This window comes from Rutilus rutilus (genome assembly GCF_951802725.1).
Source record: "Rutilus rutilus genome assembly, chromosome: 19".
NCBI lineage: Eukaryota > Metazoa > Chordata > Actinopteri > Cypriniformes > Leuciscidae > Rutilus > Rutilus rutilus.
In genome coordinates, this window is record NC_140232.1 from 5,861,637 (window position 1) to 5,878,863 (window position 17,227).

The 17,227-nt window shown below is 39.9% G+C and overlaps 1 protein-coding gene across 1 annotated transcript in view; it reads right to left on the bottom strand.

The window, feature by feature from the left end:
* Positions 1-16,008, bottom strand: part of prkg1l (protein kinase cGMP-dependent 1, like) — a 38,959-nt gene extending 22,951 nt beyond the window's left edge. Inside the window, exons 1-5 of the mRNA XM_084389464.1 lie at positions 15,908-16,008; positions 15,481-15,687; positions 9,173-9,290; positions 8,893-9,059; positions 4,470-4,583 (exon numbers count right to left, since the gene is read on the bottom strand). Of these exons, the coding sequence (XP_084245590.1) occupies positions 4,470-4,583; positions 8,893-9,059; positions 9,173-9,290; positions 15,481-15,661 (580 nt within the window). The 5' untranslated portion in view covers positions 15,662-15,687; positions 15,908-16,008. The remainder of the gene's footprint in view (positions 1-4,469; positions 4,584-8,892; positions 9,060-9,172; positions 9,291-15,480; positions 15,688-15,907) is intronic.
* Positions 16,009-17,227: the final 1,219 nt, after the last annotated feature.

Genomic DNA, 17,227 nt, shown 5'->3' on the forward strand with positions numbered 1-17,227 from the left:
ACTTTGCCGCCATTAGGAAGAGAAATACTGCAATCTGTCTCCTCTGCTCTCTCCTGATACCTCTGTCTCTTTTATCCCTGTCCTTTTATCTGCGAGATGTCAGTGGAATAGCTGAGAATTTGAGAAAAAGCATTGAACCCAAACATACAGCACTGACCTGCAATAAACATCACAAACACAGATATGACTGTGAGACACTGAAATGCGATTGTTGCATCCATTTAAATTCTAGAAACCATTACAGAGTAAAGCAACAATCGCTATTAGATTTTACATTACTACTAATAATAATAGCAGTGGAGTTATAATTTATGGATTTTATCACCTTTCAGTAAAGTGCATGACTCGCTCTGTCACTCTTAGTTCAATGCCACAATTCCCCCTTTGCTTTGTGTTCAAGGACTTTTATTTTGAACTGCATGTTCTGTTCCTTTTGTACTGCTGTTTTTCTTCCTGTGTTTAGCTCCTGTTTGTCTTTTGCTGAATTCGGAACCACATACCCGCAAGCAATTTTGCATTTTTAAAAGCATCTAATAGCCGTCCAAACACAGCCCTGACGTCTAGGCGAAAACAAGGCAAAATTTGGGCTGTCAGTGAAAATTTAATAGACGTCTAACCATTGCCCAAGAATAGTCATCGATTAGATAACATGTCAAAGAAACAAAACCAAACACCTTGTAATCACTGTTGACTTTGCTTACATGATGGAATATCATAAATCTCGCAAGTTATTTTGTCATAAACGACATGTATCCAAATTCAAGGTTATTTTGGCTAGAAGTGGGTTACTCATAGCCGGACTATATCGGGTCTATAGTTAACCTAGACGGTGAAATGGCGGCTATTGCTTGCTGGGTACTAACATACCACATACCAAGATATGGTAAAAGTAGAATGAGTGGTATGCTAGTATGCAGTTCTGAATTCAGCCATTTGTTTCCACAGCTGCCATGTTTTTTTCCATAGTTACCCTTGTTAGTCTCCATAGTGATTCATTTCCCACACCTGTAACTTGTTAGTCTCTTGTTATCCTGTGTATATCTACCCCTGTGTTTCAGTTGTCTTTTGATGGTTGTTGTCTTTGCACATGTTTGTAAAGATGTTGCGCTTATTTGGTCCCTGTTTGGATTATTTTCATATTCATTTCTCTTTGGATTATCTTGGTTTATGTGTTTGGTTAATAAACTGCTGCAATTAGATCCTTGCCTCTCCTCTGCGCTACTGTAACATTGGTTCCTGACTTCTTGTTCAAAACATTTTTATTCAATTCAGTCAGGAGTGCGTTTCCCAAAAGCATCGTTAGCTGCAAGTATGGCTGCAAATTCCATTGAAGTCTACTGGTATCGACAGAACTTGCGACTATAGTTGGTTTTGGGAAACTATGGATGCTTGTTTCCACCACAGAATAAAAAATAAAAAAGGTAATTGCGACTTTTTATCTCACAATTCTGACTCTTTAAGTCCGCATTGTGTGATATAAAGTCACAATTCTGAGAAAAAAAAATGTCCCATAAGAATTGGACATAACTCGTAACTCTGACTTTATTTTTCGCAATTGCGAGTTTATATCTCACAGTTCTGACTTTATTTCTACAATTCTGACTTTATTTCTCGCAATTGCGAGTTTATATCTCACAGTTCTGACTTTATTTCTACAATTCTGACTTTATTTTTCGCAATTACGAGTTTATATCTCACAGTTCTGACTTTATTTCTACAATTCTGACTTTATTTCTCGCAATTGCGAGTTTATATCTCACAGTTCTGACTTTATTTCTACAATTCTGACTTTATTTCTCGAAATTGCGAGTTTATATCTTGCAGTTCTGACTTTATATCTTGCAATTCTGACTTTATTTCTCACAATTGACTTTATTTCTCGCAATTGCGAGTTTATATCTCACAGGTCTGACTTTATTTCTCGCCATTGTGAGTTTGTATCACACATGAAGTCAGAATTGTGAGAGAATTGTCGCAATTATCTTTTAAATTGTTTTATTCTGTGGCGGAAACAAGCTTCCCTGATTGAGAAAACTGTGTTTATCTTTGAAGAGATCAGGTTAGACAGCGAAGATCAAAAAAGAAAAAGAGGAGAAAAAAAAAGAAAGCAATTTCAGGCTGTCACCAAACACAAGACCTGAACAAAGCTGAAGAAAAGAGTTGAGGAAAGCTTGAACAGAGTCTTGAAATAAATAGGGTGGAAGGGTGGAAAAAGCCTGAAAATTCAGAAAGAGAGACTGAGAGTGGGAAAATAAAAGAGAAATGCAGAATTGGAAAAGGACATGACACAATGACACACAATCAAGTCTGACATTCTCTGTCGAAGAAAAGAAAGATCTGGTAAAAAATTATCTGACTTGATTGGATCCTCCATTCACTTTCAATCCATCTTTTTAGCTCATTCTCTTTCTTTCAGACCTTATTCCTTGTTTTTTATGCTATATTAAAATTAATAGGTCTAGCCGATGTCCCCGTGCATGGCTCAGAATGGGCTCAAGAGAGTATGTGAAATAAGAGAGAGAAGAGGTGTTGATAGAGTCATAAATCAAAGCATGCTGTGGGGGATACACCTCAAAGAACGAACATTAATTCATCTACCTGACAAAGATATCTTCTTCAGGGTTGGAAAAAGACACACAGAAATGACAAATTTTCTACTAATGTAAAAAAAATAAAAAAAAATAAAAAAAATATTCGCAGTGACATCTTGCAATTGTGTGACTTTGTGTTTCACAACGTGACTTTAAATCATTCGTGACTTTATTTCTGGTAAAAGTGACTTTGTGCTTCACAATGTGACTTTTTTTCTTACAATTACCTTTTTTAAATTTTATTCTGAGGTGGAAACAGGATTCATAGGATACAGCTGCATTTTGTATTAAAATTAAGAGGTCATATTTTCCAAAATTACCAAAGAAACCAAGTGTAATAAGACTTGAAGGATCAACATAAAAATCACAACCATGTGGGTTTTGTAGATCTGTCCATTCAATATGCAGTATGTTTTGTGGACTCTAGTGTGGTGTGTTGTAGGCTGAGAATTGATGTGATTTTTCCTTTGATGTCATATTCCCCTGATCTCTCAGTACAGCTTCAGATGGCGGATGGTGGGAATACTCTGATTACCCAGACACACTCAGAGCATCCCAAGTGGGATTAAACTGGGAAAACATGACATATGTAGTACTACTACACTCATTATATGAACAACTTAGGAGTACATTTTCTACAAAATAATTTTCAAATGAGATCTTTACTATCTCAACTGTTTATCAATATGAATAAATTGACTTTTTTTCAAGTCTTCTGCTTCTCAGATCTATTTTCCTGAAAAATAAGACCAAAACCTCAGTAATCTCATACTGTCTAATTTAGAGTTGACATGAAACGGAAGTTGCGATCATCTTTTCTGTCCTATTGTGACATATATTTGTTTGAAACAGCTTTTAGAACAAGAACAAATGTAGGGCAGGACTTGAATTTGTTCACAGGGAATTGATTGGATGGTTGTGGTTTGCTATTGGTGGATCTCATATGAGTGACAGGTTGCCCCGCCCTCACACCAGTTAACACATTATAAGAGAAGAGAGGTCATTGCAAGAGGGAGGAGGGAGAAGTTATTTTGATTAAAGATTAAAAGGGCACATATTAAAATAAATAATTATAATGACGTGCATGGATAAATTATTTAAATAAATACTGCAACATTCCATAAAAAAAAAAAAAAAAAAAACAGCAAGAATTATCCATTTTGAATTTATAGTGACTTTAAAGAGTTTCAGAAGAGATCCTAAACAGATTTGACCAAACCGCCAAAGTCTGTAATCAAAAGACAGATTTCTCAGTATGAACTAAAAACTTTATCATCAAATTATTCCAAAACCAAATGATATGATCTATACTATCAACAATCATTTTATATCTCTTTACTCCTACTGTATGTCAACAACTGCCTCATTTATTGACAAATGGCTCCATTAAGCCCTCTGAGCTCTGTGTGTGTGAGTGAGTGAGTGAGTGAACCTGTCACAGATATGTCAATACCTGTGACAGTGTGTGTGTGTGTGTGTGTGTGTGTGTGTACAACTATCTTTGTGAGGACCAGTTTGAGTTTTAGACCATTGGAGTGAGGACAAAGAGAGTAATGTGAGGACATTTTGGCTGGTCCTCACTTTCTGAGACCCCTTTAAAGGCCTGTTTGAGGGTCAAGACTTGGTTTTAGGGATAAGGTTATAATTAGGTTAAGGGTAGGTTTAGGGTAAGGGTTCGGGTTAGGCACTTAGTTGTGATGGGTAAGGTTAGGGTAAGCGGCTAGAGATTGCATTGTGTCAATGAATGTCCTCATAAAGATAGATGTACAATAATGTGTGTGTGTGTGTGTGTGTGTGTGTGTGTGTGTGTGTGTGTGTGTGTGTGTGTGTGTGTGTGTGTGTGTGTGTGTGTGTGTGAATGCAGACATGTGTCAATACCTGTGATAGTAGTGGAGCAGGTGTGGTTATGAATGAGGGCCAGTTCTTCAAACATCATCCCCGGCTCAATGATGTGCAGCCTCTGGCCAGCCCTGGATACCTCCAATTTTCCCTCTGTTAACAAACACACACACACACACACACACACACGCACAACACACCTCAAGGTTGCCGGGAGAGACAGGTGTTGAGTGACAGTATGCCTGTCACATAGACTGATGATCTGAATCTGACCCATCACCGATTTGGCACGGAGAAGCCCAGAGCCAAAACAATCTGGCATATCAGGACAAATACTGCCCTACTTCTTAACAAATCACGGATGGGGATTATCACAGCTCACGGACAGGTATTGATGAACACTTTAATGGATGGTGATAGATTTCTTCTCCTGCTCTCCATCCTTTTTTTTTTTTTTTACTTGCAACCTGGGTATTTAGACACACACTGAGATTTTAAAACTCATTCCACCTCACATAACCAGCAGGAATGTTTTCTCTCGCTCTATCTTCCCAGAAGCAGGTCAGTCTCACTTCTCTTTCTACCTGCCTGGTCCTGCAAATGCTATGGGGGGTGCATACTAATTACTGTGCCTCAGTCAGAGAAAGGAACAGAACAAATTATTGTCTGAAGTCCACTTGAAATGTTAGTCAATGTGTCTTACACCAATGACAATTTATTTTTATGACCATTTTGCACCTTCTCTTAAATCTTTAGAATTAAACAGGATATTTTTGATACTGTATCTTTAAGAATTCTATTTGACTCTTTGCTGCTTGTTCTTGTTCTGATTTTAATCAGAATAAAGCACAAGTCTTTTTTTAAATGAAGTTGGACTAACAGATATGTATAATTAGAATGCAGCTTCGTCCAGCATGTAAATCATTCAAATTAAATGTACATGCAAATAAATATCAATTGTTACAGAATTTTGCACCATTGGCATATTACACTTTATTTCAATAGTCCACTTTAGATATTCTTTATAAGTATCTTTGCAACTACATGTCAAATAACGTCTCCGTTAACCCTCGTTCCCTGAAGGACGTTGACGTGCCGACGTAATCGGGATCACTTCAGGGAGCTCTATTATCTTCGAGTATCTACAGAACGAGCCAATGCAAATTGGCGTGCAAGATCTGCATCTGCGTGTAAACTCGGAAGCGGATGCACGCACCTTTTGTTTTTCACTGAGGAGCCGAGATTGTGGCGGCTGTACAGCGATGGTCAGTGAACAGGATCCTTCAGGGAACGAGGATTACATACGTAACTGAGACGTAACCGAGACGTTCCTTTTCAGTCGGTCACGTTCAACATTACGTCGACTTGCCATTGTAATTGGGACCCCTATGGAAAACGTCACGGTTGCTGCCACTTCCAGTGCCCTGAGCAAACTTCTCAGACCCCCTACTGACTGGGGCGGAAGGCTTTGCGCAGGGAGAGTTCAAACTGTTGTTCCAATATAACCCACACAGTGGAACTCTTGGATAACACTGGGAAAGCTTGCCTTTCCAGAGGAGAGCGATGCTGCGGAAGCCACATCCTGCCCGAAGGGATGCAACATGGACTGGCAGGTAGGAGCAGTACAACATACGGAATGTCACTGGGGTGGCTCCTGCCTGAGAAGGGGGAGACTACACCGGACAGTGACGGCAGAGCAGACTCTGCCAAGGGAAAGACACAGGCTTACTGCAGGGAGCTGATCGTGGAAGAATACACATATGGGATCGCTGCAGGGATCACAACATATGGGACCCAGTCTAGCACAGGTTACACAAGCATATGAGTACTAGGCCTGGTGTCGGACGCTCCGCCACGTCCGACTGCTGAAGTGTGCAGAGGAACTCAACAGGGTTTGCCTAGGTCGGGAACTCGACTGGAGCAAAAAGCGCATGTATCCGCTCCATGTGGAGGGGAGTGGCGCAGCAAGCCGACACGAGAGCGGGAACTTCGGTGTTACTGGCTGGTTGAAGCGAGCACATGGGAAGAAATCGGCTCAACGCGTAGGCTATAAAACCTAGCGAACGTGTTAGGTGTCGCCCAGCCCTGCTCTACAGATATCTGTCAGCGAGGCGCCGTGTGCCAGTGCCCAGGAAGAAGCAACACTCCTAATGGAGTAGGCTCTCAACCCGAGCGGGCAAGGCACGCCTTGGGCTTCGTAAGCCTAGGTGATGGCGTCCACTATTCAGTGGGCCATCCTCTGCTGGGAGACAGCCTTTCCCTGCAGCTGGCCTCCGTAACAAACGAAGAGCTGGTCTGAGGTCCTGAGGCTTTGCGTTCTGTCCACGTATAGGTGCAAAGCGCAAACTCCGAGGGCAGCGCTTGCAGGTTCACCACCTGGTCCCGGAAGGGAGTGTTAGGAACCTTGGGCACATATACGGCCAAGGGTCTCAGGATCATGTGCGAGTTAGCTGGGCCGAATTCTAGGCACGATTCGTTGACCAAAAATGCATGCAGGTCCCCTACCCTCTTGATGGAGGCCAATGCAACCGGGAGTACTGTCTTACAGGACAGAATTTGTAACTCTGCTGATTGCAAAGGCTCAAAGGGTGGTCTCTGTAGGTTGAAAGGACCAGAGATAAATCCCAAGAGGGTATAGAGAGTGGGCGAGGTGGATTTGATCTCCTCGCCCCCTCAGGAACATGATGATCGAGTCGTGCTTTCCCAGCGATTTACCATCAACTGCATTGTGATGTGCGACAATAGCGGCAACATAAACTTTAAGGGTGGAGGGAGACAGCCTTCGCTCCAGCCCTTCTTGCAGGAAGGAAAGCACTGCTCTGATCGAGCAAGTTCGGGGGTTCTCCTGGTGAGAAGAACACCATTCAACGAACAGGTTCCACTTCAACGTATAGAGGCGCCCCCCGATGGATTGGGCTTGCGGCGGAGAAGGACTCGACGTCTGCGGTGGGCTCAAACTGTTTTCTTCCAACCGATGGATCCTGGCTGGGTTTGAAGTGGGGCTGGTGACGTCATCAATGGGGAAGGATGAACCGCAGGATACCAGCTAACAGTCCCCAAAGTCGGCGAAGCTCCCTCGATGAGGTTCCCCGGACAACTGCGCTAGAGTGGCAGTGTTGAGGCCAACGCGAAGAAACGGGCAGAGGCTAGTTTTGGGTCAGGTCTTCTGTCACGGGTTGTGTGGGAGAGACTCAACACATGAATAACATGCTTTAATTCCAACGAGGAAACTCCAACACTGAACATCCAAAACACAACTACACAGAGACGAGACCCGACCAAAACACTTCAATTGAACTGAACCTAAGTAGGGGATATAATGACACGCACACACCTGAACACAATGACGAAATCAAATCAGTGACCATGACGACAAACAAGGCAGGGAGAAACGGTGACACTAAGCTTATGAAAGGTTAAATTAAACAAGGTCCCTGACCATTTTAATCTGTTTTTAACCATTTGTGCAGTGTATTTCATCACAATATAGTCACGTATATCAGCTTTTGAAGGGAGTCTGTTATTGCTGGAGAAGGAAACATTTAACTTTACTAAACGTTTAAAGGGGGTCGCACAACGGACGAGAAGCGCAGCGCTGCGTCGTACCACTCCACATCTTTAAAATTCGAACACATTATTTTCTATGAGTGTACACACACCGGCAGCACCATTCGGTGTCTGTGACGCCCAGCTACAGCTCAGGACCCTGTTCAAAATCCTGCCGCACCACAGAACGCTATTTACATAGTTGTATATAAAATTTTCATTATATTTGTCTCAAATCGTCATTAATGTACATACTGACTTCACCCTGTGATGCAAGATACATTTAGTTTTACATTCACTTACAGAAATCAGCTGCGTGGCTGATTCTCAATTAATGAGAATCTCAGGTGGGTGAGATTCTCAATTAATTCAGTTAACATACGCCCTGAGGGAAAGTGTTCAGACTGCAGACTCAGACACAATTGTATTTATAATTGTACAGTACAATCATAACATAGTATCTTAATTCTATAATGTCCTTTAACATAACAATATTGCTGGCCATAAACTGAGAAAGTACTGTTCGGTGTGCAATACCTTGAGTTGTCCTAGACTAGACACTTCAGGCTGTGGCCAAAGTGATTATTATATTTGTAAAGTCGCTTTGGTAAGAGAGATGAAGGGTAACTAGGAGCTTAAAGAAAAAGATGAAAAGTACCATAACATAAGCACATCTCACTGCAATCCATAAAGAAATAAATAATTCAGAATATGCCTGGAGGCATGACTAGACCTCGGCTAATAATGAGTGACTTTTGAGCAATAGGTTATAAGATAACCATGTAAGCACTGGGATCTGTGAATGTTCAGACATGCTCACAAATCAACATGCAGTATGAGTCCAAAGAAAACATCTACCATTTTGAGAGGGATTATGAGGTGAGAACAACTCTTGCATTCTTGCACTCTTTCTCACCTTCAATAATGTATGCCTGGGTTCCATTATCCCCTTCCTGGACAAAACACACACCCTGTTTGAGCGTGATGGGATAGGCAGAATCCACCAAACACAGCATCTGATCCCTGTCTAGATATTTCATGCACTCATTTTCTGCTAAAGCCGATTCTATCAGCCTCTTTGACCTGAAAGAAATAAAGATAGATAGACACAAAGTTACACTGGGGAAATCTAGCACTAGGAGAAATCTAGCACTAGGAGACATGAGTATGTGTTAAAATGTTAGGACGGTTCTTACTCTTCACTCTTGCTATGACTGATTGGCGGGTTTTGTAAGACTAGTTTTGGCTCCATGGTTACTGAATCTGTAACCAGAGCTTTTCTCCTCACTCTCAGGGAAGAAGCACGTTGTTGACCTAAATGCAAATGAAAAGAGAGTAAAGATGAATACCGGTAATAAGGTGTTTTTATAAGATAAAAAAAGACTGGGTAATTACATCTGAACTCTGAGCAGTGTGTTGATGTACAGTATACTGCATATAAAAATGTTTGCTTTTTCATAGACTATTATGGTTGCACTAATGTATTCTTCTTTCATCCCTGACTTTATGTCTATTGGTATTCAGAAGGTTGTACTTTATAAAAGTTTAGAATATTACTTAATTTAAAACTCAATTAACATAAACTTCAAATGCCAGTAACAATTAAAAATGTGTGTATGTGTGTGGAACCATACAGTCCAGTGTTTGCACTCTTAGATGAGACATGGCCATATGGAACGACAACTTAGCCACAGTAATGTTCACAACTATTACTAAGGAAACCAGAATTAGAAAAGTCTCCTAAGGACCAACCATTACATCGCTATGTAACCTATAAAAAAAACAGTCACTGGCAGTATGGAGGGGCTTCAATGAATTTTATGACTATGCTGAGCTGCTAGAGTTCGCAAAGTTGATCTATATGCAAATACGAAGTGATTCAGCAACCACCAATGCAAATTAAAACAAAGGCCCTGATGCATTGTCATTTATCTGATAGCAAGTTGACGTCGTACGACTTTCACCTAAATACAGGTGAAAACGGGGCATAAAACATTTTGAGCTTGTCCACTTTCGACCATTTCCAGAGCTATTTGAAAACACATTCAACCGAATTGCTTTTGTAGTGTATTTAACAAAAGGCCACCTACGCTTCGCCTACTGACCTAATGCATAATCATTGTGGGACGTGCTGTAAGAAAGCGCACCAAAACATTATGCAATTCAAACTTTGCTGCATTGTAGCAAAACACATGGATTACAGACGAAATTGCAGCTGCTTTCTTTATCCTTTTCAGTTGCTTCCTTTCTGATCACACTTAATCCACGTAACATGGGTTTGTTCAGTCAATAGTGTTTGTACAATAAATCCTTGCTACCTAGAAAGTGATGTAGAGGGACAAAATAAGAGGGGAGTGTCACAAAGAAATTCAATCAGAAGTGCTCACAGAAGACATGCATTTTAATAGGTGGAAACAGTACGTCTTGGCTGACCAGTTGTGATCGGAGCACTGAAAATGCATCTTAACACCAGGTGGAAACAGGGCAGAGAAGTTCACACCATCCATTCCCGTAAGAGATTGTACAAAAAATAATAATAATAATTGTGGAATATAAAAGATATTTTGAAGAATGTTGGCAACTAAAAAATTTTGGAACTCACTGACTGCAAATATATGGTAAAATAAAATTCTAAATATCTTTTTTTATCCACAGAAGAAAGTAAGTTGTGGCCTTTCATATGGTAGAAGGTAAAGTGAGTAATATCACAGGGGTAAGTTTCTAGCATTTTGATGAAAGATTATGACAGCAAAAATTTGCTAATGAAATTATTTAAAAATATACTGCTAAGCATGCAATAGGAGCATAGAATATGACATGCCCCCTGCACTTTTAATAAAACGCAAATTCATCCGCTGTACTTTTCTTTGGCCAAGTGTGTTTTCTTTTCTTTGGGCAAGATTCAAATTCAAAGAGACGAGATAGTCTATGCATGATCTGATGTTTAATTATCCAAATTGAAGCAATGTGAACATTATGGAGCGCTAAACTCTCATGTAAAGTATGTTTCATTCATACTGGAAGCCAGAGGGCGCTCTCTCCCAGAAACTTCAAAACGGACACGTAGAAGTAATAACATATGACTTTTACAGGATTTCTCTTCTATTGCCATAGGTAGCAGACTAGGGCTGTTTCCAAAGTCACATACTGTCTTGTGTAGGTACTTATTTTGAATAAGTATTACTACACAATCACAAAAAAAGTACATTCTATATAGTACGAATGTGTGTAGTATGAATGTAATCCAGATGTACTACAGAAGAGCGGGAGCAGGCGGAGTGGATGTGTGTGGCCCAGACACATAATGACAGAGCCATTATGGACAGTGCACTCTTTGGGCTACGCTCTGGAATTTCCCTGTCGAGAGCAGGCTCAGGGACTTCACTTTCAAAAGCAAACTCTGGAAATTCACTGACTGGAACAGACTCGGGAATTTCTTTCACTGGAACGGACTCGCTGATTTCTCCCACTGGAGAGGACTGTGGAATTTCAGTCACCAGAACTGACTCAGGAATTTCCCCCACTGGAATGGACTTAGGAGTGAACTCTTGGATGTGGACCAGAGAGGGGAAGATTTCTTCAGAGCCACCTGGATGGGAATAAACGCAGGACATTTGCTACCAGGTCAACGCTGTTCGAAACCATCTTCCGGGCTCGAGGGAAGACTGGAGGAATGAATGAGATGGTTCCGATGTTGAGGATTGGGTCACAGGTTCGGGGTGAGCTGGAGCACCCAAACGCTCTCTGGATGGGACTGGATGAGGATTTGTATTGTCCTTTAACTTCATCATGAAATGATGACACAATGAAATCCGAACCATTTAGCCAGAGGACGTAATTAATATAATCAAATAAGGCAGTGGTTCTCAAACCTGTCCTGGAGTACCACCAGCCCTGCTAATTTTGGATGTCTCCCTCATCTATCACACCTGACTCATCAGTAGAGACTGCTAGACCTAAAAGGGGTGTGTCAGATATAGGGAGACAAACAAATTGTGCAAGGCTGGTGGTACTCCAGGACAGGTTTGAGAACCACCGAACTAAGGGTGTATAACATTCACCGGGAGCAAGAATTTAAAATAAATCATCATCCAGTCCCATCCAAAAGCAGGCATTGAGCGTAGAATCGCTCCTGCTCACCAGATGGGAATATTCCAAAAACTCCTCCACATAACGCTCTAGAGGTCGACCGTTTGACAGATGGTGTACAGAAGATTGTCCTCAGCCTGTCTTCTTCTGTCAGCCAGATCCATGCACTGAGTCTTTGTAGGTCCTGGATCCTGTCACGGTGGATGGCTGTAATTAAACGACCGACGAAGGAGATATGCAAAATAGTTATTTAAACCATGAATCAAAATAATAAATAGAAGAACAACTCAGAGGAAACACAACCACGTACACATTGACATGAAACAATCCAGGATAAAGAACTAACAGAAACTGAGGGCTGAAATACACAAGGGCAAACAAAAGAGCTAACAAATTAATTATTGAGGGACAGGTGAATAGGATGAATCAAATAAAACACATGGGAAAACTGTGTCAAAGAAAAACAGCAACTGAACATCATCAAAACTAATACAAGACAGAACATAACCCTGACAGCGACATCGCAATCATGTTGCATTGTGGTCTGTGGATCTGCCTGAAGTGTATATTGAGTAGACTCACTCCCTCTGTCAAAATCGAGGGGTCGAGGGTCTGTCCAAATAAACTCCCTCGCCCACTTGATGAAGTTGAACACAGCCTTTATTACAGTATAGAAACTATAAAACATGTTTTCTGCCTAATTCTCTGATAGCTATTTTTTTTTTTTTGCATTGTATAAAATCCATGATGACTCAATGCAGAAGTTTTTGTAGTACATAAACAGTCATAAAATTGTCATATAAGAAATAATATTACAGAATACAAATTAGTGGTTATTGTTCAGCAGTGTATTTGATTTAATTAAAAGCGAGAGATAGGAAAAAATGTGTCAGTTAGACAAAGGTCAGGAAATACTGGCATTACACTTGAAATTTCTCCCCATATCTGCAGACGAAAGCCAGTAAACACTGTCATGTTATCTTGCGTTCTGTGGTGGATACCTGGTGTTTGGGAGTGCAATGGTGTGAGACGCTTCTGGGACTGGCAGGTAATTATACCCAGCCACTTTGATGACAGGTTTTGGCTCAGGCATTTCAGAGTGAAAAAAAACAACATTTGATATGCTGTGCAATAAAACGGGTTCCCTGGTTAGTCCAGTTATCCAATCACATCCTCTGTTGAGGAAAAGTCACGAGTTTTTTTTTTTTTTTTTTTGCATCAATAATGAGTAATTTGGTAAATGTATTGTAGTTTATGCGCATGTCTTCTTATCGGGTAAAAAAAAAAAAAAAAACTCATTTGAATGAAATTTTTTTTTTTGTGATATCACAAAATTTTCATACAAGATGGATGTAAAGATAGCTTTACTCCCCTTAGTAGTGAGTAGTGACGCCTGCTATTAGTTGATTATTTGGTAACTAAACAGAATTTCATTAAATTTAGAGACAACATGTCACATGTTTACATTGTACACTAACTGGCTACTGTTTTTATTAGTGCTTGACCCAAATTTCACGATTTAAATTAATAAGCTTGTGTTTTGATTCCGATCTTGATTCAATATCGATGTCCGAATATTCAATATAAGGTAGCTACAGTAGCTACATGTTAATTTTTCTCAATTAAGGAAAAAATCTCTCAAGTAATGCTGTTAACATTAAAGTACCCCTGTAGTCAATAATTGTACCTCTTAAAGGTTGTATCAGTGATTTCAGGCCCCAATTTTTTTTTATCACATTCATCTAATCTTTCCTAACGATCCGCTAGCTGCCCGCCCCATAAGCATGCCGTCAAAAAAACGCGTCTCTGTAGGCAGCCTAGGCTCTGAAATCTGCACACAAAAACAACTGGTTTCACCAACCACTCAAAACCAAAACAAATAGTGTTCCAACCAATCACCGACATAAATTACATATTTAAACGTTTTTTCCTAAAAAAAAAAACAATTCTTAATGCCTTAAAATAGCTTGTATGTAACTCTAAACCCTTATATTAGCAACGCCTCCACTCACTCACACCATCTCAGAGATATACTCGGTCAACTTTACTGTAGTAAACGCTGCACACTGAATTCAGCCATACTGTTTAATGTTTGAACAAAAAACTGATTCAGAAGAAGTGGAAGAGTGAATTATACAGGCTCGTCTACAAGTCGATGTATCAGAATGGTAATGTGTTTAATGTATCGCGCTATACAACACCGGACAGATAACGGTAATTGATATGATTAGCCTTTTGCTTGACTACGTTATCAAGCTAATAATGTGATGCTAATGTTACACAAACCATGTTCCCGTTCGCCATCTCAGAGTCAAAGAGCGCCTTCTAAAAACCAGCCTTATAAACGCTTTAAACAACTCAGAACATCAGTAGAGAAAGGCATAGTTCATCATAACATCGTAATATACATCATATACATAATTCACCCGCTATATTGCTAAATGTACACGGTTTTTCATACCAACAGAAAAATATACCGGGATAACCTGGCTTATCTTGAGACTTGAGAATGTCTTTGGTTCACTGCAGTTTTAAGGAGAAGATACTTAATAGTGTTGACTTGTGAATTTGCTCATGGTTTGTCTTAAAGCATATTAAAAACACACCACATAGACAGATAGACTTGATTTTCACCACAGGGGGTCTTTATGCTTTTTTATAATAATAGCGTTATAATATTTTAAATGATATGATTCAAAATATAATAAATACATAATACAGTGCATATATTTAGCAAAATACTCTTTTTTCTAGATAACATCCTATGGTTATCAAATGGCTTTTCTGAGGTAAATGTAACATTGTGTTTACAAGCTGTATTATTGACCTCTTTCCACGGTTGAAACCCTGATTGAGCGATTACATGAGATATGATACATTTCTTTAAGTTGCACTGTATCTTTCAACATACCTTCTGATGTTCATTCGTGTTAATTTACTATTAACAAGTAGTAAGAGGAAGAGATGATCGGTTCACGTCCCGCTTGGGCGCCAAAACGTTTTTTATTGTTTGAATTTCGTAATAAAATTTGAAAGCTGAGACTCTGTTTCAAATAAAAATAACCTGCTCTGTCTTGTCTGTCTATGTCAGTGTCCCATTTGCTTCTCGATTTTTCATTGCGTGTGAAAATGGATGTGGTCAGAGCGTGAAAACAGTTTAATTTGCATCAGCCACATTGCTGAACATCAGTGGAGTATTCCACAGATTATAGATACAGATACAGTATAACACAGATTTTTTTACAAATATGTTTTATTATTATTATTTATAATGTTTCTTATTGTTTTTTAATAATTTATGTAAAAACGTATATTTTAAAAAAAAAATCCGAAAAAAAAAATATCTAGTCAAAATGTATTTCTGACTTAGCCTATAGCTTAAAAGACATTTAAAAAATAAAACGTCTTTCAGTACCAGCAGTGGCAGAGATGCCTGGAGCGGAGAGGCGCAGACGGTCGAGCTCCCCCTGAAGGCGTCGTATCAGATCATCTTTAGTGTCCAGTTCAAGCTCCAGCTCGTCGATAAGAGCATCTCTTTGCCGTAACTCCTCAATCTTCAACTGAAGTGCGAACTGAAGATCTCTGAGAGTGCCCATGAGCCCTATATATATATGGGGACAGACTGGGACTGTGGAGTGAAATAACTGAACAATCCAAATAAAGTAATGGCAGACAAAACTCAAGTTGCTCTGCAATATTTTAAGTCTTCAAAGCTCGACGACTGTAATAGCCTATTAAGGTGCAAGCAGCGCTGCATAATAAGCCATAAGAAGCTGCAACAAAACCAAATTTAGCCTATTTTTAATTTGTTTAAATATAGTATAGCAGAAGAAGACATTTACCTGAATAATACGATCGAGGAACATGGGAATTACAAAGACGGAGAAGGCGATTTTCCCTCAGGAATTACAGCTGGTCAGCTGGTGGAATAGCTTACTAGAGAAATCCAGAGTGTGAATGTTTGAATCATGTCTTCACAGCACTCGCGGTGATATGAGTGCGCGTGTGTGTGTGAGAGTGAGAGAGAGAGAGAGAGAGAGAGAGAGAGAGAGAGAGAGAGGGTGGGGGGCTGTATATGTAGGAGGGCTCATTCTAATAATTAGCCTACATTTACGTCGAATTAAATACTATGACCACAGTGTTTAGGGGTAGACGACTTGCTAATGACACAAAATACTCGGTTTTCATTGCATTCAACCTTGCATTCAAGTCCCCATGAAATCAAATATTTATATGTTTTTTTGGCTTTTAGTATGAATATGTTAGCCATAATGTTATCTCTAAGCTATAGTGTGCTCCAAAACAATGACACAATTCGCATTTAGATGATATGCATTCAAAACTTACTTCCGCCAATATGGATCAATGATTTTGATGACATCACTCTGCACTTCAGCTTCTCATCAGATTTTCTGTCCAATCAAATGCTCACTAGAGTCTGAAGCGTCCCGCCCCCTACATTATGCATAGACGCTGAAGCTGCTAAAATCGGTCACTTGTTCACACAATTACGATTTTACACAGTGAATGGCACATAGTGCACTATATAGGGATAGGGAACGATTCAGACAGTGTAAATATTTTCGGGGCGAATTAAATCTGGTTTCACGTTAGTGTCACACGATGATAGCACAGAGCGGATCATAATATGCGCGAATTGCCGCAAACCATAAAACGTATCGGACCCATTTGAATTTTTGGGGCGAATTAAATCTGGTTTCACGTTAGTGTCACACGATGATAGCACAGAGCGAATCATAATATGCGCGAGTTGCCGCAAACCATAAAACGTATCGGACCCATTTGAATTCTGCACAGAGTGCAGTGTATATTTTAAAGAAATATGGAGGAGATATGAGGAGAAACGGTTAGAGCTCAATAGCTCTGGTCAAGCTGTGATATAAACGAAACGCTATTGGCTATTTTACAAAAGGGGAGGGGCTGTTTGATATGTCCCGCCCTATCTTCCTGTTTCAGTGGAAATTACATCAACGCATTGAAGCTGCAGTCTGCAATTTTTCCTCTTTGTCGCCATCTCTGTTTGAAATCTGCAATTGCAGTTATTCGCAGAATTATCAACTTTACGTGGGTTGTGTCTCGGCATGGCACAGCGAGGATGAATCCAATGTTTTGAGGAGAATGTTTTGCTGTGAGAAAAAGCT